Source organism: Cibotium barometz, chromosome 16, assembly GCF_041138505.1.
Source record: "Cibotium barometz isolate CiBa-2024 chromosome 16, ASM4113850v1, whole genome shotgun sequence".
NCBI lineage: Eukaryota > Viridiplantae > Streptophyta > Polypodiopsida > Cyatheales > Cibotiaceae > Cibotium > Cibotium barometz.
The window spans coordinates 48,775,538-48,798,088 of NC_141061.1; the positions used below are offsets into that span (position 1 = coordinate 48,775,538).

Genomic DNA, 22,551 nt, shown 5'->3' on the forward strand with positions numbered 1-22,551 from the left:
GTGGATATGAACGAATAAATGTGATGGATATGAATGAATAAATATGATGGATATGAATGAATGTGATGTGATGAGATGTGGATATGGGTAGATGCGAGTGGATGAGATCTGATGCGGATAAATGAGAAAAGATGTGATGAGATGGAAAATGATGTGATGAGAATAGGAATACATATGAAATAAATGAGGATTGATGTGGAACAATATAGAAAGAGGAGAGTTTGTTATAGAAACTGTATTTATGACATGTTTTAAAATGAATGTTTTATGTCAACAATGCTGGGGAAGCATTTTGACCATCTTGTGAATGAGGTCGTGGAGACCTAATCTATTAAAGTTGCAACAGGTGACAGAGACCTAATCTATTAAAGTTGCAACAGGTGACGGAGAGTCATTGGCGGAGAGTCATTGGAGGATGTCTCGCGTAGCAAGGTCGGCCGAGGTCTTGACTAGCCTTGGTTCGATTCAAATGGTGAGCTTTCGATATGGTGAATGAGAGACCAAGGAAGCTGCCTATGAGTGAAGCGCTAGGTCACCTGCAAAGGATCCTAGAGGGTGCTGACCATACGGTGCTCAGGCTCTGGGTCTCACCGACGATACCCACGCGTGCGTCGAGGAAGATATTGGAACAAGAAGTAAGAGTTGTTTTTTGAATTCGGGCATGGGTCTGGTTGATTGACCTTGCTGGTCCTCATAACGGATGAGTCTATGGCTCTTTGATATGGATCCATTGGTTGATCTTGCTGATCTTCAATGGAGAATCCATTTTGATATGTGAATTTATTACCAAGTACTATGAGCTATGAACCATCCAAAAAAAGACCCCTGTGTGGAAAGGTGGTGAGCGAACGTTCTGGTTACCAATGATGCCATAGGTACACCGATGAAGGAATGATTGGAAACTAGGATTGAACCGGAGATTTTAGAGGATTATGATGAATGACACTATGATTTCATTAAATGATTGTTTTAAAGACAACTGAATCTGAAAAAAAGGCTGAATCTGTGAACCAGAGATTTTGGAGGATTATGATCAATGACACTATGATTTCATTAAATGATTGTTTTCACAGCTAAATCTGTGAAAAGGCAATTTCATATTGGGTGTATAAGTGGTGTGACTAGTTTTAAGTTTGCATGAATATCCGGCTAGGTGGGTTTCTAAACTGATGAGTTCAACATAGATATCTAATGCAGTCTCAACTAGCCTCTTTGTAGGAGTTATTCCAAACCTCTTCCCAATGAGGTTGGTTGAGGAGGTAACACTAGAGGTGCATCTCCGCATCCCTATAAGGATTCATAACAATGATGGGGTTCATGTTGGCATAAGCTACATCTACACCATTAGGGGTGGTACATTGGCACGGTTAATAGTTAAGGAGGTACAAAGCTAGCAGTCTTGCTATTCTCATCATTCTTTGGGCATGGTAGCAGTTGGTTGATTTGTGATTTCCATATCTCTTGTAATACCCACACCACTTATTTTCTCTAGCTCTTAGAACTAGACATTCATGAGCTATGTGGTTGCTTTACAACACACCATGTTATTTTGCATTTAGGAGCTAAATGAGGATGGCTCATCTCTCACACGGAGTGGCTTTCAACACTTCTTTGAGTCCTTTGATTACATCATTTACTATATCTTCAAGACACTCGGGAGCTTCAACCTTCTTTGAGTCATGGCTCTTAATGTTGAGCTTGGTATTGGTCAATGATTCTAACCTTAGGCTACGTGTGGATGGGATTTCCTTTAAGTTGTCATTAAAGTCTATGGCATTAAAGTAACACTCCACTAACATTTAATGTATCTTTGGCATATAACGTATCATGTATTTTCTTGCTTTTCTCAATCCTTTATAAGAACAAAAAAATTAGACTAGTTGGGCTCATTTTTTCTCAGTAGAATGCCTACTGTGGAAGTTTTTTAGACAATTAATATAAGATATCACTGTTTCATGTTCAAGCTGCTTTGAATTGATATAGCTCAATTATAGAGAGCTATGCTTGACACCTATCAATCTTCTTGTAAATGTTAGCTCTAAGTCCTCCATGGTTTCTCTTTGTGAATCTTCTAGCATTTGTTGAAACTAGAGCATATCTTTGTTTGAGGTTCGGTCACCCTTTCTACTGTACAAGCAAATGGCTATAGGGATCTCCCATTCCATCAAGCTTTGAAATCAGCTTGGCTATGAGGGAGGGTCTTATCCTTGGATGGCCATACTCCACTTCCTTTCTTAGTCCCCTTATGGGTCTAACTAGCACCGGAATGGCATCTATAAATCTTCCTCGAGGGGTGCACTACTAAGAAACCCTATATATCATGTGCATTCAAGGGTATTAAAAAAAACCCTTATATGTAAATTTCTCATGAATAAAATGACCCCTTTTTCTTTATGGACTTACGGTTTTTTTTTCAAAATCGATTAAAAAAAACCCTTTTGCAAATGTATTTCTGTAAATTTACCTTAAAATTTTGAATTAAAAAACCCCTTCATTTGAACTCATATGATATACTTACATATTTGTTGGTGAACCCCTCGAGAGTTCTTCTCATCTCCTAGGTGATGAGTTTAGGGCCCTATTTCAATTACTAATACTATTGGCTTGAGATCCATTGTAACCATGTACCTAGATTCCTCTTTAGGAGGTACTTGAGTATAGGATGATCCTGCATAACCATAGGCTGGTTCCCTAAAAGATGATTCTCTTGGTCACTCACGGGCTACAAAGCAGCCTAAATGCATCATTGGGCATCCATATACTGGTGATCCTAGAGTAATCAGTATACTTGGGACTTTATATTCATGGCTCTTAACTCTTTTGGCTCCCCATGCTAATTGGATTGGTACTACTAGCTCAACTGGGGTTACCGATCTAGTTCTTTCTAAAGTCTCTTGCCTAATGGTTCTCATACCATTGGAAGCTAAATGTTCCTCCCTTATAGTCTAATGTGGAAGGAAGCACGACTTTAGCTTCGGCATAGTGACATGGGATGGGGGGAACGGACCCTAGGGACAGGGAACGCGTGGGACGGGGGCGGGACGGCGGGACGGGGGGGACGGATTCCTGACGGCAATGTGGGGACGCCGGGAACGCGTTCCGAGAACGTTCCGAGAACAGCGTTCCCTGTCCGTACGGGGACGGTCAAACAGAATGTTGGCGGCAGTTTTTGACCGTTGGCGGGGCGCCAACGGCTATCTATCATGGCCGTTTCCCTTGCACCACTCCTCCAAGGCTCCAAAGCTTCTTCCTTGAGTCTCTCTCTCTCCCACATGGCTCCCCTCTTCTTCTATATAAGAGACCTCTACCTCCATGCTCTCCTCAAGCCCTCTCCTCTCCAAGCCCTCTCCTCTCCAAGCTCTCCCTCTCTAAGACCCAAGGCTCAAGCTCTCCCTCTCCAAGCTCTCCTTCTCCAAGCTCACCCTCTCCAACCTCTCCAAGCTCTCCTTCTCCAACATCCAAGCTCTCCCTCTCCAAGCTCACCCTCTTCAAGCTCTCCTTCTCCAACATCCAAGCTCTCCCTCTCCAAGCTCACCCTCTCCATTGTCCAAGCTCTCCTTCTCCAACATCTCCATCCCGATTCTCCGTCTTGACTCTTTCTCAAGCTCTACCATCCATCTCAAGCTGTACTCTATCACTATGGCATCCTCTTCTCAAACCCTTACCCGGGTCCGCCGCCGCCTCCACCACTTCAACACCCGCTCCATCACGAAGGAGGAGGCCCGCCATACATCGATGGAGTTGGTGGGATGAGCTAGAGTGCTCGCAATACGGTCAAGGGGGTGGTTCAAGACCATGGGTATGTAAGCTTTGCTGCTACAAGCGAACCGGTGGTGCCCACAAAGTGCGTGCTCACTTCTTGCATGAGCCCGGCAACGAAGTGCAATTTTGCAAGGAGGTTTCGGCCGAGAAGAAGAAGGAGCTCCTTGAAAAGCTTGTGGTTTATGAGGCGGCCGAGTTGGCAAAACGCAATCCTTAAGTGGCCGTCGACCCCACATCCTTTGTGAGGACGTCAACGCCACATGTACCTCGTTCATCAAGAGAGGCATCCGCTTCCCGGGGACGCCAAAGTACTCTTGATGAGAATTGGAACCCTCAATTGAAAGAGGAGGTGGACATGTGGCATGATTCTTCTTTCATGACCACATAGCATTTCGGGTGGCACGGTAAGTCCTTGGCACTATGCTCATGTACTATTCAAATATCATGCTCTAAAAACTAAAACTTAAAAGACTAAATGATGGTAAAAATCTGAATTTTGTTTGTGTATTGCATATGGTGTTTTGGATAGATCTCCATACTTTTGGGCCATGTGCAAATTGATAGCAGAGTATGGACCCTCTTATGTTCCCCCCTCTTCGGAGACCATCCGCACCTCTCTCCTTGAGAAGGAGAAGGCAAGCGTGGAGGTGGCGGCCAACCACATGAAAGAGCAATGGGCTGAAAATGGTGTTACCCTCGTCGTTGATGGGTGGAGTGACTCTAGAAAGTGCTCCATCCATGGAGTTGTTGCCTACTCACGAGGGGAGAAATACTTTGTCGACTCCCATGATGCTTTCGGGATGGGGAAGAGTGCTGAGATACTTGCTGCAGAGTGGGCAACAACACTAGAGACGGTGGGGGCGGAGAGTGTCATTGCCATATGTGCGGATGGAGAACTGGCAAATAGGGCGACGGGGACAATTCTCCAAGCAACTTATCCTCGCATCACCGTGTGCTTTTGCATGGCCCATTGCCTCAACAACCTTATCAAAGACATAGGGGCCTTGGATTGGGTTACACCTGTCATTGAGGGTGCCAACAAAATAGTGACCTTTGTCCTCAACCATCAAAGGGTGCAGCACGAGTTTTCCAAGAAGTCAAGCCTCTCTCTTCTTAAGTATTCCGAGACGAGGTTTGCATTCAACTTTCTCATGCTAGGCTGCTTGTGTACATGTAACGGGGCATTGAGGGGACTCTTCCTCAGTGATGAGTTTGCACGCACTTCAGAGGCTTCCACGACGGTCGGCAAATTTTGCAGGGAAAGGGCAGACGATGCGGCATGGTGGGAGGAGGCCAAGGCGCTTGTGGAGATGGTGCAACCGATTATTGATCTCCTTAGGGTAGTGGATTCCACTCAACCATGCATTGGCAAAGTGTACAAGGCAATGGATCGCATGACAGAGAAGTAAAAGCAATCTTCAAAGTCAAGCCTCACTATAAACAGGTCAAATCCCTATGTTTGAAAAGGTGGCAAGCCTACCACTCTCCCCTCCATGCTGCTGCCTACATTGTTGATCCTGAGTTTCAAGGCAAAGGGCAACACAAGGACAAAGAGGTGAGCAAAGGCCTTCGACAAACCTTGGATCGCCTTTACACTAGTGAAAAGGTGGCAAGCCTACCACTCTCCCCTCCATGCTGCTGCCTACATTGTTGATCCTGAGTTTCAAGGCAAAGGGCAACACAAGGACAAAGAGGTGAGCAAAGGCCTTCGAGAAACCTTGGATCGCCTTTACACTAGTGAGGAGGATCGTTGCACAATCAAGGACCAATTGCAGATTTATAGAGAGAAGCGGGGGGCTTTTGGTTTGGCAGATGCACAGGCGGACCGCTTCAAGATAGGGTCTGCACTTTGGTGGGAGGATTATGGTGCGGAAACTCCAAAGTTGCAGGAATTTGCTGTGCGCGTACTCTCGTAGGCTTGCAGTAGCAGTTGCCTAGAGCAACTCTGGTCAGTTTATAGCCACATTGCATCTAAGAAGAGGAACCGCCTTGGTGTATAGCATGCAAATGATTTGGTATTTGTCAGTGCCAACTTGCGAATGCTTTGCAAGGGCTTGACAAAGAAGGCAGATCCTTTCACCAAATGGGAGCAGGCACAGCAGGACCCACATCTCTCTGATCAGCAGAGGGCCGAGATTTTAGAGGAGCTTGAGGTTGTGCCCGAGGCATTGTCCCCCCCACCTCCCCCTCCCCCTCCACTTGAGGACCAGCCTATGGAGGACTTCACTTAGGAGGTCACGATTGATCTTCACCCTTTTCAGTCTCTTGCCTAGTCTCTTGAGTCTAGAGTCTCGACTCTCGACTCTTGCCCCACTTTTTTGCTAGCAATCTTGTATCTTGGCACTTAGTCATTTTGCCTTGAGTGTACACCCTCCTTGGGCCGTTCATTATGCCATTTGGCATTTTTGTTTAGATTGATCATTGTACACTCACTTTTGTTTATCACGCCATCGGCGCCCCATTATAGTTTTTTGCTAATACGACTATGCATTTCTCCTCTTTTTGGTGCAATTTTGTGCTTAATGTCTTGGTTTCTAAGTGTAAATCAAGTGTGTTAAAAAAATTTGCAAAAAAACAATCGTTTTCAGATTGCCGTTTTTTCCACCGTCCCCGGGACGGCCTTTTGCCCCGTCCCGTTCCGTTTTTTCCACCGTCCCCGGGACGACCTTTTGCCCCGTCCCGTTCCCCGTTCCCGTTCCCTGTCCCATGTTTCTATGTATGTGGGTCATTTTCTTTGTGGAATAGAATCAAAATTCTCCTCTGGCCAGTAGAGCTTCTTAATCTTGAGGTGATTTTCTCGAGAGGTCATTTCTTCACTTGCCCTCAAAGGTCATGCTCTAGATCTATATTGGTGGATGGGAAGACTCCCCACTGTATGGACCTTTATGTCCTTCTCACTTTATCAGTTTTTCTTGGGATGTATATGTTACCATTATCATTCACATATGTCATTTGATCACTAGGGTTGGATGATAACACCTGCTAACTAGGGGTGCATCTACAAAACTTGTGGTTTTTCTCCACGTCCCTAATGTTAAAGAGGTTGCCATGGGCATCCTCATACAAGACGATAATGCCTTGGTTGGATTGAACTCTCCTTAGAAAGAATCTATATCTATGACATCTGGAGGTTGAGTCTCGACCTATTCTATGTGAGCTCTTAAGATTTCATGGACTCTATGAGGTCCTTATGCTCTAGTTCGCACACCAAGATAAACAATCAAACACTAGCGGAGTTTTGCATAGGGTATACATATTTCCCTCTAGGTCTACATAAAAATTATGTCCATCGTGCAGCAACAATGACTTTTGGGTTGTTCAGGATCTCTGGTTCACAACCTGGCAATGCCAAAAGTGATCATCGTCCAAGAGCACCCCATCATAGTCAATGTAGTTCGGAATGTTTGTAGTCTCATGATAACCATAGCGTTGTAGCATGTATGTTTCATTGGCTATTCGAGGTTGAGCTCGTTTGCTTGCATTCTCGCTAATTACTCATCTCACTCCCATTTAGTGAGCTACTTGAACCCTTTTAGATGATTCACCTATGCATACCTAACGCTCACTAGGATCCATTCTCACTTTGCAAAAGCTCTACAAGTTTTGTACCCCACAACACTGATCTAGTCTCCTCCATTATGAAGGACTCTTGGTCTGATTCCGAACTAGTGTCTAGAAATGATTAGGGAGTTCAACTCTACACGTGGTCCAGTACCACTCCCTAATGTTGGAGCATGAGGCAAAGTCTCGCATTCAAAGGTTAAATTAGAATAAGAGAAAGCAATGACTTAGCATGGTCACAATTGTATATGATTCAGCATCAAGATTGCTTAGTGAGGTGGTTATTTTTATGAGAATTTTATGATTTTTTAGAGTTTTTTTAATGGGTTTATAATGTTTTTGTATGTTTCATGTTCTGTAATAGTGAAAACGATCCGAAAAGTGGGATGATTCGGATCCTAGACAATCAAAAGTTTGATGGGCCAATCCGAGAACTGGATTAATAATCTGAATATTGGCGTGATGATTAGAAATATATGATGATCTAGATTTGGAATCACCGGATCAGAAAGGCAATGAACTGAAAGGAGAAGCGATCTAGATAATTAATCATTTAAAACTTGGGACAATCTGAAAGTGAGATCAATGATCCAGACTAGTGAGCCCAGGGTAGGCGATGAAAATTTAATGACACCAGGGTCAAAGATTTAGATTTGGGATCGGCAATCCAAGGTTTTGATGTTTTGGGGTTTTTTGACATGATAGTGATGCTTGGCAATACTCCACTGCCATGATTTTGCACTCAACTTTTTTTTTAAAATAACTACAAAGATTAATGCTTAAATTAAGCTACTCTTGGCAAAAAATATAAAAAATACTACTATGCACTAATTTCCTAATTAATATAGGGCTAATTCTCATGGTAATAATAAAAGAAACCAAGTGGAGAGATAACCTACCTCAATCACACCCTAGAGAGAGATTGCTCTTCATTCCATCACTCCCGTGAGACAAATAATAGATCAAATTAATAAAGAAAAAACAATGGTCATGGTTAGAAAGAAAGCCTACTCTAATCACACAAGACCTTTCACAAACACAAATCACACACATGATCACTCAAATCAACTCAATATCCTACTCTAGAACAAATTTTGCTAACAATATACCAAGGATTTACATCCACCAAGGACAATATAACATGAGAAAAATAGAAGGTTTTTTAGTAGATGATAGCTCAACTTTCTGTCCTCATCCAAGACTAGTTTGATCCCCAGTTTTGTTCATGTAAAAGGACCAAGAGGTGTGTCAATTGAAGATAATTTCCACTTATCTTGAATCATGAACGTCCTAATAGGAGAGACGAAGGAGATCAAGAGGTGTGTCAATCCCTCTTATTTGAGCCTTTCCTCTACTCTCAATCCTCTAAGGTACTCCTTCCCATAGAAATGGTTAAGCTCAATCACTACCTCACTCAAGCTACCAAACATGCACACTCAATCACACTCTAAATAATCACATAAGCATGCATATCATAAGCAAGAAAGAGGTAAGAGTAAAAGAAAGCTTTACACTTGCGATTAATGCCCCACATTCACATTATCAAAAGTAGTATATATATATACACAAGAGCTTTACCCAACTGCCCAATTCAAGTGGGTGCCCCACATTCACATTATCAAAAGTAGTATATATATACACAAGAGCTTTACCCGACTGCCCAATTCAAGTGGGTGCCCATTACCTACCTCTACTCATACATTTAAGGCTTATGGTTTTCTTTTGCTACATTATTGGGACTATGACCATATATAATGTGAAATACTCTTGTGCTAGAGGTAGGGATTTCACATGTAGGGAATGTGTGAACGAATGTATTATGAGATTAAGCATTGTATAAGCAATAGGCCACTTATGAGTCTTAGGTGCTTGATTGGGCAGAATTTAAATTGCCACTTATGAGCCTTAGGTGCTTGATCGGCCATAGTTTAAGTGTGTAAACACTTATGGCCTTTTATATAAGTAACTTTCTCTCATAATGCAATATACTCTCCCATTGTGTAATAGAGTCTTGCTTTTGCAAATCCTCTTGCTAATTACCTTCTCTAATCTATGCTAGTGAGTGTATGAGTGATTTGAGGTGAGAGGAGGGATGAGGACCGATGTGACAATGCTCTCATGGGAGAGACAACAATGGAAAGTGCTACCCAAGGAGGTGTGGAGCTCTTGAAGCGGTATGCTTGAGCTCAGCTAAAAAGGTCCCATGATGGTTGTAGCTTACAGAGGTAAGCTCTTGTGAATGTGTTTTTAGGAGTGACCAAAACACGCCATAACAGTGCTTGTTTAAGTAAGTAAGATGGTAAAGCACCTTACAATGGGTTGGGTAGGTGAAAAAACCTATAGAGTGGTTAACATAATGGTTTGCAGTGAATAAAGATACTAAATGGCACACTTAAGATTCCAAGGCATGATTAAATACTCTACATGTGCACGGAGTGTTTAACCTTCTTACACCTTTCTCCAAAATAAGGAGTTTGAAGAAATAGGATTTTACAACATTTATCTTTATTATTTCCAATATCCAAGAGGAATAACAAGTAGAATCCAGCAACAATAAGTGGAATCCAACAACATGAGCATATGCCTTTGATTTTATACCTTTCCTAGAACCAAAAGTGAAGACCATAAGATCTGAGCACCATTGTCCCTATTAATTATTTGTGGTGAATATAAGCATATACCTTCGCTTATACCTTACCTAAGACTGTAATTGAAGACCAAAAGATTTGAGCACCGAGCACCACAGTTGAAGACCATAAGATTTGAGTACCATTTTCCCTATTAATGGTTTGTGAAATATATTATAGGCACTAAATGGCACGCTTAATACTCTGTGGCATGATTAATTGCTCTACTCTTTTTGAAGTGGCTACCCTTATTATTACAACTTTAATCACCACATATTTGGTATGATTATTTGTCACGTAGCCTGTAATGGCACGTCGGATTGCCCGTATAGCGGCGGTCGAGCTCGATCGGACACGTAGACCACACGTCGGAGTATGGGTGGCGAAGGTGTCCGGGGTTCAAGGGTGAGGGCGCCCGGGTCGGAGTACCGCGGGCGGCCAGGTTAGTGTGGGCAGGCAGGCCACCACTATATATGACCTGGTCATGAGGTGTTATCCTCATTCTCATATATGGCTCTCTTGAGAGCATGCCCTCTATGGTTGGGTGGTGACCACGAGCTCCTTACCCTCTCAGCTATGGCGGAGTCCATGGCGTCGTTACGTTGGCGTAACATTGGTATCAGAGCAGCGTTGTCCTCTTCCTCTCACTTGTCGCGCACAGCTTTCTTCTGGAATAACAAGAGCTAAGTCATTTGTTCTCATAAATTTCTCGTATAATTTTTCCCAGATTGTTTTGTGTGTGGAATATGGATCTATCTTCTTTGATTCCAGTTATTGGAATAGAGGAGAATACTGTCTTTAAGTGAACTCTATATTGTTTGAGAGAAAGAAGATGGTGATAGTGTGTGTGTGTTACACATACAATGAGAAATAGAAATTGTGTGTTGGCAAGCTGTTAGGCTTGGATGTAATATCCAGGCCGCTAGTGAAGAAGTAGGCTGCTGCTAAGCAGCCTACAGCAGGTAAGAGCTTGAAGGCGGGAATTTTAGCATAGAAGAGCCAGGAGCTAGCGGGCAGCAGCCGTAGTGCTGCAATAAAGAGCAGGCAGACAAGGCTATGTGTGGTGTGCCGGAGGAAGCAAGGGTGGAGAACTGGCAGAGAAGGTGAACAAGAGGCCGGCTGAGGGTGAACGAGTAAGCAGCCCGCCATATTGTCCAGTAGCTGTGCAATATAGAAGGCACAGTAGGACATTTTCTCTCTCTCTCTCTCTCTCTCTCTCTCTCTCTCTCTCTCTCTCTCTCTCTCTCTCTCTCTATGTCTCTCCCCGTCACACACAGCAAGAAATGGAGGTAAGCAATTTTTGTAAGTGATTGGATGTAACTCCAGACACCCGTAGTGGTGCAAGAATCTTTATCAAACATCTCCACATACTATATGGTCTGCCCGCAGATATAGTATGGCATAAGAGATAGGAAGTTTGATTGTTATATTTGAAGGAAAATTTTCAAAACTTACATTTACTCTGAGTTAGAGTGGAGTTTAACCATCCGTAGATTGATGGTAGTTAGAAACTCAACAAGATTCTAGAGCATATGCTTGTGCAAAGATGTTACTCTAAGAGAGAAAGTATCTCTCAGCTTTGGAACTAATCCTTGTGATGCATGATTAGATTGGCTCTAGTTTATTTCTCCTATGGCCGTAGAGCTTTCCAAGGAGAAGTTTTAACAAGTTAGTGATGCAACATGGTAGCGTAGTCTACAAATATCTAGTAGCATAGTCTAAGAACTTGCGCTACTAGAGTGCTCTCCAGTACATTAGCTTCTGTGCTAATGACATGCAAAATCAAGGCATGAAATTTGCCTTGGGGTTTTGGTTGAAATACCAAATCACGGCTTGCGTGAGTACTACTAGACATTTGCTTACCAATGACTTCCCCAGTTTGTTTTCGAGGACGAAAACTCTTTAGAAGGGGGGGGGTAATGTCACGTAGCCTGTAATGGCACGTCGGATTACCCGCAGCGGCGATCGAGCTCGACCGGACAAGTAGACCACACGTCGGAGTATGGGTGGCGAAGGTGTCCGGGGTTCAGGGGTGAGGGCGCCCAGGTCGGAGTACCGCGGGCGGCCAGGTTAGTGTGGGCAGGCAGGCCACCACTATATATGACCTGGTCATGAGGTGTTATCCTCATTCTCATATATGGCTCTCTTGAGAGCATGCCCTCTATGGTTGGGTGGTGACCACGAGCTCCTTACCCTCTCGGCTATGGCGGAGTCCATGGCGTCGTTACGTTGGCGTAACATTAATACTCTATGGCATGATTAAATGCTCTACCGTGCTTGCCCTTATTATTACAGCTTTAATCACCACATATTCAACATGGATTACTTGCCCCCAACAACTACCCAGGCATCTCTATGTAGAAATGGATGGATTTCTTTCTTCTTCTCTACATAAGACAAACCATAAAATTTTTCCATACACTCAAGCTATTGAGTAGATGGAAAATCTCTTGAATTATACCCCTACTACAACCAATACTCAGGTTTGCTTATTCTCAAATAAACCACATTACCCTTGTCGTCGTCGTGCATGGGATAGGAATAACCACCTTACACTTATAGCTTAAAATGCATGTAGTTCTACATGAGTAAACCACATTACCCACCGCTTTCATCTTATAACACATGTAGAGTTCTAGATGAATATATATTTTTTGCTGGACAGATACTCATTTTTGTAATGGTTCATTAGATCTGGTTCATATCAAATGAACCCTATATATTAAAAATCCTCGATATTTATCGTGCATGCTCTTTTTTAATGGTTTAATAGATATGGTTCATATCAAATGATTGCTTATACTTTTTTGCTATAGCTATGGATTTAGTCCACAAAGGAATTTTTTAAGGATGATCTTGTAATCATCTAGACCTCTTGTCCTCCTAATGTCACATCTTTGCACTAATTTGAAGGCTTGGTTTTTATAAACATGCGACCTTGCTCGTGTGTGGGCCAACTCTTAGCATATACAATATATGTTCATTCCAAATTATATATCCATTATACAAGATATCTATCTTAAGAAAGATCTTGAGAAAAGGCATCAACACCACATCCCCTCCAAACCATGGGAGATGCATAAGAGGTAACAGACACCATCATGAATACATTCTAACCTATAACTTTGAATTAATTAAGAATGATCTATCCAAATGTCTTCATTTTTCTTTTTTCCCAAAACCCCATCAACCCAGAATGGGTATGAAAGGGAACTTAAGAATCTAAAAGAACTTTTCTACATCACCAATTTAGAGAAGGCCCCAAATAATATAGAGACCTTGCAGCTCTACACACACAAAGTGAGGACTTTTCATTTACCCCTCTTGACATGGATGGTACACTCATACTTCTCCAAGTAGTACTCCATCAAATACTACCACCACACATAGCTCTATAATGAGATCATTGCATCTCATTGCTAGTTATAAAGTACATAAGGATGACTTCTATGACTTCTAGTGGATTGTCAATGCACATGATTGTATCATCACACATATCTCCACCATTGCCACAACTCTCCTTAACACATGTCTCCCTTCCACTCCAAGAGCACTATTTGTAATTCAATAAGAATATATTCCTTCTATAAATAATAAAATTTCAATCATAATGGATCACCAATCCTTCCTATAAAGTGGTAGTGAGGTGGTTGTTAACCTCTCAAAAGGACATACACTCAACATTCATGATTAACATCAAAAGATGTTATGAGTGTAAAAAGCATGAAGGAGACCACTTTCCATCTTGAGGATATTTCTTGCATTATTTTGCTTAGAGAGCATAATATTTCAAATATTTTAAACCCTTAAATCTCTTATTTCTTCAAGATTGAAACCCTAGATTGCCAAATCTTTGAGTTCTTGAAAGAATGTTGCAAGACAAAGGTGGTTGTGCAAAATCTTGGTTCAGTTTCAAGAAGTGTGCAAAATACAATTACTTTACAGATTCAAGTGAAGAGTTAAAGATTCAAGTGCAAAGTTGAAGTATAGTGAAGATCTATTTCAAGATCAGTGTAGAATTGAATATTCAAGTGCAGAGAGCAAGATTGGTATAAAGATTCACAACTGTGAGTGATATTTGTCAAAATCCTACATATACTTTGCCTCGCTTTGCTATTTGTCACAATTTTTGTTGAATTCTTGCAAGAAACAATTGAAATACCAAGAAATAGATGAAAACCAAGAAACAATTGAAAATGCCAAGAAATTTTACTACGAAAGATTAAATAGCAATAGTTTGTTATCCTGAGATAAGGTTGTTTACAACTTAATCAAGTGAATTAGTGCTAATCTTTAAAGATCAGTATAAATCTTGTGAAATTTTGAGTAAACAAGTTCACATAAGTGATGTCTTGATAAAACAAGTGCATTTTTGAAAAAAGATTGATTACAGATTACAGATCATACAAGTTTGAATCTAGTAGAGAAATGAAGTCTTGTACAATTTTAGTAGTGTTAATCAAACCTAAGTCGAGACTACAAATTTTTATCAAGATGTGGATGTAAAGAATAAAACTACAGAGATCTTAAACTCAGATTATAGAGCCAATCAACTAACCTTGCTGGGCATCGAACCCAGCCCACTAGTGTAAACCAGTGTGCCATACACCACAAGGGTTAGGGTGTGTGGGTTGTTGAAGAAGCAAGTAGATCATTAATTGATCTACATGCAAAAGAGGGGTGGAAACAGGCTACAGGTGCAAGTAATGGATACAAGACACAAACAAAGGAAAGCATGCTAAGGGTGTGAGATGTGTCCATGTAAAGACACAAACAAAGGAAGGCACAAACAAAGAAAGGAAACCTAGCTGGTGTGCATGCAACGGCACAAACAAGGGCAAGAAGCCAAGCTGCATGCATGCAAAAGCCCAACAAGCAAGGGGAGGAAGATAGAAGACAATTCAACAAACTATGTTAATTCAAGATAGCAGAAAACACAGGAGAACTGTTGACATTCAAGGAGCTTATGCATTAATAACAAGCAGGTGGAAAACAATTGGGATCAAGTCAAATAGCCAACATATGTGTCTACATTGTGCACATGCATCTCATAAGTTGAGATAAAGTGGAGAATGTTAAGAGTAAAAATTACAGTGAGCAAAGTGAATATTTGTATCGCAGTGAAATTGCATGAGCAATAGCACACAGTCCATGGTTGTTCACTTTTCTCAGCATAGAAAATTGAGCCTCTTCTACACTAAAGATGTTAATTCTCTAACTCTTCTTTCCTTTTCACCCCACCAAGAACATTTTGAGTCCTTCGCGGATGATGATCTCAGTTTGCATGGGAGTGATTCAAGCCTCAACACGCGAATAACCATTCTCAGCTAACTCTCTTGACAAAACTTCATTCAGCCTCAGCAAAGAGAACACCATCTACAACAAACTATTTTTGTGAGAGAGAGAGAGAGAGAGAGAGATGAAAACCCTAAGAACTATTGACTCAAGAAAAGGTTTAAAAGATAATCCACACAAATAAACATCATGGGAAGCAACACAAAAGCCTTGAAAAAACAACAACAACAACAACAAAATAACAGACAAAAAAAAAAGGACAGAGTCTGATCTCTAGGCATCATCGAAACTACCGTGGCAAAAGCCGGCGGGCGTAGTGCAGAAGCCGTTTCTTGAGGGATAAGAGCTAGCCACGGTGGTGAGAAGGTTAGGAGCCAGCCATTTCTTGAGGGACTGCAAGAGCTACTATAGCCAAGGCAACGAGGAGGAGGGTTGGAGCTAGCCGTTTCTTGAGGCAGGAGCCTGTTGTCGTTAGGGGCCACAGTCGGCCGTGGAGCGCAGGTTCTTGAAGTCACCAAATAAAGGAGCACAGTAGCCAACCGCCGTCAGGACACAATCGGCCGCGATGAAAAGGAGCGCAGGTTCTTTGAAGTCGCTAAACAGATATAATTTTACCTTAGGGTTTCTTACCTTTCCACAGTTTATGAAAAAAAATTGCTATGTCCACACCCTTCTGGCCCTCCAGACCCACAGACCACTCGAGTTAAGCCTACGTCTTTGGACTTCATATCCGCATGGGATATTCATGTGCTTTGTTTCTGTGAGGTGAGATTCACACACTTAGTGTTCTTGTGGAGAGCGTTCACACGCTTCGTGTTTTTTTAAATGGACTTGTTCATATCCTTTAGCTCATTGTGGGCTTGTGTCAAACAATTTGGGGATTTTGTGAGTGTTTACTCACCACCTTAGGCTTTATTAGTGGTTGTTCACACGCAACCATGGATTGTTCCTATTACTTTTATCCTTCATTCGATCATCATGGTGCGGATTCACATCATCATCGACATCATTTTGATAGCATTTCTGATTGTAATGGTAGGAGAGCTGCTCATGCACTATCATCATGGCTCTACGATTGCTATTGTGATTTGCCTTCTCTATCATGTAGTGCATAGCTTTTGTAAAATGAAGCAACAACTTTAAATTAGGTTTAGGACCTTGGTCATGGGCTTAAGTATAAAAGGGGACTCATGGACTACTATTATACTTTTTGATTATTCTTAATTCAAATTTCAGAATACACATTAGGAATTTTTTGGACCCAAAGAGGGCCTCTTGGATTAACTTTTGATTAGGAATGGACCAATAGGAAGAGGGCTGGGTGCACATTTTTGACTTCTTTGACCCTAGGGGGCCTAGGCTTTGGTTTGCTAATGGGACCTAATTACTACTCTTGTCCCCCTACCTCTTGGGCGGCCCAAACTTAGAGGTCCTCCCACCTAGAATCTCGCGGATTAAAAAACCCTAAAAAATTTTAATTTTTAATTTTTTCCTAAAAGTGTGTTTTCCCTCTCAAACTTCCCCCCAACATACTCCAGGTTTGGAAAGCTCATTTTGAACCTCTTTCTTCCTCTTCTAAGCTCTCCATTGCTACAAAACTCCATACCTCTCAAGCTCTCCCTCCCTCTCAAGCTCTTTCTTCCTCTTCTAAGCTCTCCATTGCTGTAGAAACTCCATCCCTCTCAAGCTCTCTCTCCTTCTCACGCTCCCTCCCTCTCAAGCTCCCTCTCTCTCCCTCTTTGTATACCCTTGGAGACCTTTACATTCAAGGCCAACGAGACCAAGGTTTCCTTCAAATTATCAGTGTAATATAAACACAGCTTTAACAATATGCTAATATTGGATTTTTTGTTTCAAATTTTCTTATGATTCTCCATTTTCTTATGTCTCTATCTGTAGATATTTTTCCCTCTAATTATGTTGAGGAACAACCACTCCAAAGCCTCACTGGAGTTTTCTATGCTATGCATGTATCCATTGGAGAGGCAATGTTTGTATCTCAAAGCCCAAGTGAGCTTGTACAGAACAATATCTTTTTCTTTTCTCACTCATATTTTGTAGATAAAAAACCAGGTTTATTTGGCAAGCTAGTAGAGATCCCCAACCCCTCTCTTAACAATCCTGAATGGCCCAAACCTGATGCTTGGACCATCTTATGCTTAAAGTTTAAGATGGTAAGTGATATCAAGACATCACTCAAGTTTTCAAAGGAATCTAGGTCAGTAGGGCTAAATTGGTTTTGTCCTTTACATGTTTTTGTGCACATGTTCAATTCCATGCCAATGTACCAAACGAAAACAATGTATATTTGTAAGGAGGTATGGTCTGACCTCATTCAAGGATTACTAGGAGAGGGTTGGGAGGTTAATGAGGGGTCACATCATCAAGGTGATGTGTACAAGTGCAATGTAATAGATTCTACAGTGTCTTTCAGGTTCTTGAAGGCACGCTCTATTTTGCACATGCGTCTACACTACCAAAGATGGATGCAAAAGCACGGGACATGGATCCCACTTCAACCCTCAAAAGAAGAAATTGTGCCTATTGAGGTAGCTGTGGTGATGCAAAATGGATGGATAGACTGAGCGAGTGGCAGCAAGCATTGTGCCTATTGTGGTAGCTGTGATGATGCAAAATGGATGGATGGACTGAGCGAGTGGCAGCAAGCATTGGAGCCTAGCAGACCTGCGTCAACACTTTAGTATCATGGGCTTTGACATTGTGGAAGAGTCAAGTTTCAAGTTGATAAGAAGAAAGGTATATCTGATTCTACATGTCTAGAATTAACCTTTACACTTTCTGGTTATTGTGCCACTTTTTATATTTTTACAGATTGGGAAGTATAAGGAGGGGACAACCATGGTCTCAGAATCATGGCAAATGGGGGACCTTGAATTTTCAGCAGCAAGGTGCATGCATAGCCCTACCAACACACAGTAGGCATGTGGAAGAGCTTGAAGATGAACTGGGTATATGGGAAAATAGCCTCTATTTTGATGCACATGAGGGGCAAGAGTTTCAGGATCGAGGTGAAGGCAATGACAAGCTTTTAAGTCAATAAGGAGATGGAGATCAGCATGAAGTAAATGTCACAAGAGGCAAAAAATGAAGACATTATAACAATTTTAGATTAGATGACATGCTTGTAATTTTGTAGCAGGCTCTTTTTTAACCCCTCTTAATATTTTTGCAAACTGTGATTTTTTTGTCTAGCGGTCTAGCGTGAGAAGGCCAAACTTTAAATTTTAACTATAAGCCAAAGGTGCCTTCTTTCTCATTTTCACGCGATACAAAGCAAGCACAAGCTCACACTATCTCTTTGCATTCACACATGGCTACCCACTTTGACGACTTCTATGAGTTCCTCTCAACCACCCCATGGACGGGCAAGAGCGAGCTCTTTGCCATGTTCTATCGTGAATGTTCTGTCGTGAAGTCGACTTTGAAAAGTCGCTTGCCCTTGCGTCCTAACATTATGAGACGCAGATTGCATACATGGAACAATACTTGGCTCCCCATTCCATTTCCTTTTCCCATTGCCCCAATGATCGATGGGTGCCTGTTGAGCTGCTTAAGTACATTCAACAATACGCCCGCCCCTACATCCAACGCCTTGAATGCTTCATCGACATCTGCATCCTCGCAAAGGAGCTTACTGTACCTTCAATAAGCAGGAGGTGAAGAGGTTGGGGAGGGACAGTTTAGGAACTAGGTTCCTCTCGTGGCTCGCCACTTTTGCATTCCTCATCAATGACGATGAGGATTCGGATGAGGAGGTAGAGATGCCTGCATTGCAGTTGGCAGGGTATTTGAGGGATGACAAGGAAGTGAAGGCACTAGGTACAAGTGCTGATGTGGAAGAGCAGCTTGCATCAGAGCACTTTTTAGAGGGTGCACAATCTGCAGCAGCAGCTGAACAGCCCGTTGTAGTGGAAGATGCAGAGCCATCGTCCCCACACGAGGAGAGCAAGGTGCTGCCAGAGCTTGAGATCAATCTCTTGAGAACCATTGTGGTGGAAGGTGAAGAATACTTATTTCTTCATGACCTTGAAAAGGCAGTTGGCTTGATAATGGATGAATGCTTGGGCATTATGTGCATGCGATGTGAGGTGGACCTTGATACGTCTAACCTCGGTCCTCACCTAGATAGTGTCATATTACCCCTTCGAGAATCTATCACAGAGATAGTTGCTTTGGTTAAGGATAGTGTGGTTGAGACCGCGGAGCAAGCCCTAGTTCCACAGAGAAGGAATTCACAACCGTAAAAGAAAAGCTAGAGGCTAAAAAGGATACCCTACTGCTGGAGTGAGGGAGGAGATCAAAGCACCTAAAAAGGATGAGGCTAAGTCCTCAATTGACCTCTTCGTCCCCACCAGCACTTTGGCAAAAGAAGACATTGAGCAAGAGGTAATAATTGACCTTTTTACAACTTAGAAACATTTGTAATTATGTATAGGAAAATATTTTAAATTTTTCTTTGATTGCAGAGGGTGGTTGAAATTGACGCATTTGCTGGGAAAGGCAGCGTCAGCAGCAGCAGAGACCAGGCCAAGGTTAATGGACATGATGCTGCATTAGCGCACTATCTTGGTCGGCTTCCTGTGGATGGCATCACCATCAACCACAGGGACTACACCCCTCAATCTGCCTTCACTCTCTTCTTTTTGAAAGCCCTCTCTAAAGTGCTCTGTGTAGCCTCTATGGTGCAGAGCTCCAAATGTATAGTTTTGATTAAAAAAATCCCTTGCCTTCGATGTTTTTGGTTCTGGATTTAGGGGTAAGCTTCTTGCTCGTATAGGTATAGCCAAAAGCATAGGCACAGAGGATCCTCAAGAAATAGCCCAATCACTCCCCTTGAGCACACTCTGCCCATAACAAGAGAAGGAAGCTCAATATTGTAAGAAAGCTTTTGTGAAGATGATGTATCACTTCTTATTATGAATATAATACAGTTTTTGCAAACTTATTTTCATCAAGTATATCATTGTTTTTTCTATTTTGTACCCATCAATTTCTTTGTAAATGCATCAGAAATGATCCTGGGGGCCTAGGGGAGCAATGCCAGAACAATGCGAATTTTGAGCCTGCACCGCTGTTGAGCCCAAATTCACACTGTTCTGGCACAGCTTCCCCAGCCCTCCAAGAGCAATTCATGAGGTAGCATATTCATACTAGTATTGGATGTTTGAGCTTCACAATTTGATGCCTAGTCATTTTTGGCATTTGTTTGATGAGGAGGAGATATGTGCTAGATGGATAGGTGGTATACACACGATGATTTCATCACTTTATTGCTTGGTTACATCGGCACAGATGGTTTAGTCTTGTTTGCATCATGGGATGATTATTTTTTTGATGATTTGATTGAGTTTCCCACACTCGCTTCATCGTGTTTATGTTTCTGATGAGGACGTGGATTACATCACCATGGATACTTTTGAGGATGATGATGATGTTCGTGATGTGTCCATACATGATTATATGGATGATGATGATCATGGTGATCATTCATGGGATATATTTGGTGAGTTATAGCATGACAGGCTTGGATCCTTGGAGGAGGATGCGTATCGCCCATGCTTCCACTTTGGCCGCATCGTAGTGGTGTTCGCATGGCCTCGATAGCTTCTATGGCTCACCCATGACATCGACTAGCCATCGTCTCATTGATTCTCATTTACTTAGACCAAATCATTCATTGTATTATGATGGGAATGATGAGGATGATGTTGTATTGTACACACACACAAACACATGATGACATTGATGTATCACACACACATGTACATGATCATAGTGATATATGTTCACATGATGCCACTGACACATATGTACAAATGATGATATATGTGATAGTGATGTGTATGATTTAGATCAAGTGGGCGTGACCTCGAGGGTAGGGATAGCAGTGAGTACACCTAGCATTTCGAGTAGTGATACGCCTAACATTCTGAGCACTACAAGTAGTGATATGCTTATGCCTACCTATGCTTATGCCTACCTACCTTCTTATGGATCATACCTATGCTTATGCCTACCTACCTACCTTCTTATGGATCATAAGGATGCATTAGATTGTCATGAGGATTAGTGTTTGATTAGTGATGCATTCATTGGCACCTTCAAGGTTAGTGATACTCCACACACATATTTTCAAGATACCTATGAGCATTGACCTAAGTTTCTAGTATTAGAAGTGTCAGGCTATTCTTCTAGGACTTTTTCTTATGGAGATATCTCTAATTCGATCTTTACTCCTAGTCTTCATAGCTCACCTAGCAGCATTCATATGAGTATAGTTTATATATTTGGGCAGTCAGGCATTGCATATGAGGATAGTGATGATTTTTCTATGGTGAGACCTCATAGGCTACACAAGATTATGCACTCAGATCTAGAGAGCTTTGCATTTGATATCTTTTTAGATCCAGTGTTGTTGGAGATTAATTTATCATGGGATCTAGGTCTTATAGGGACACCATTGATGGATATTGTCTATTCATATGGAGATGACCTTAGTGACCTTGGAGATTTTGGGGATAGTGATCTTATGGAGGATACCACTTATCTTTCATGTTTAGATACTTTGTCGATATTTAATGATGACCTTTATAGTGACCCTACTCTTGTCTTAGGGTTTCACATAGACCTAGAGTGTCTTGCAATTGGTATATAGTTCATGGGTTGGATCACATTCATGCACATATAGATGCAGTGTATAATGCCTTTGACTTCTTGAGTGGAGCTATGTGGGATGATGGCATGGGTTCCCATTTGATTCTACATGAGGTTGACCTTGAAGTGAGTTCATTTGGCTCCCATGGGTGTGTACATGATCCTATGTTCTTCGGAGCTAGGATATTCATCTTTGGATCCATTATATGCCATTTGAGATGTATAGTGGATGATTATGTGGAATGACACTCAAATGCACCTACGACACACCTTTGTCTTGGCCTACACGATGATTTTTTTTTGCCAGGACTATTCCACATTCCAACCATGAGTGATGGTTACATTCGATGGACACCACGGATGTCAGATCAATCTTGTTAAGTTGTGACAACATAACACCTTTCTTCTCACAAGGTTAAAAATATATGTACACATGCACACACATAATATGGGCACATGCACACCCACTTAAATATATACACAGATTGAGAGATGTGTGTGTGCATGTGCTTTTGTGTGTGTGTGTGTAAGAGAGAGAGAGAGAGAGAGAGAGAGAGAGAGAGAGAGAGAGAGAGAGAGAGAGAGAGAGAGAGTTGAAAAGATACCTAGCATGCTAAGTTTTTAAGTCTTG

General features: G+C 41.9%; 1 protein-coding gene across 1 annotated transcript; it reads left to right on the top strand.

The window, feature by feature from the left end:
• The first annotated feature begins 4,310 nt into the window (after positions 1-4,310).
• LOC147630691 (uncharacterized) lies at positions 4,311-5,678 on the top strand. Its single transcript, XM_086810838.1, has 3 exons — positions 4,311-5,167; positions 5,230-5,317; positions 5,424-5,678. Exons 1-3 carry the CDS (start codon positions 4,311-4,313, stop codon positions 5,676-5,678), a joined length of 1,200 nt encoding a protein of 399 aa, XP_086666964.1.
• The last annotated feature ends 16,873 nt before the right edge of the window (positions 5,679-22,551 follow it).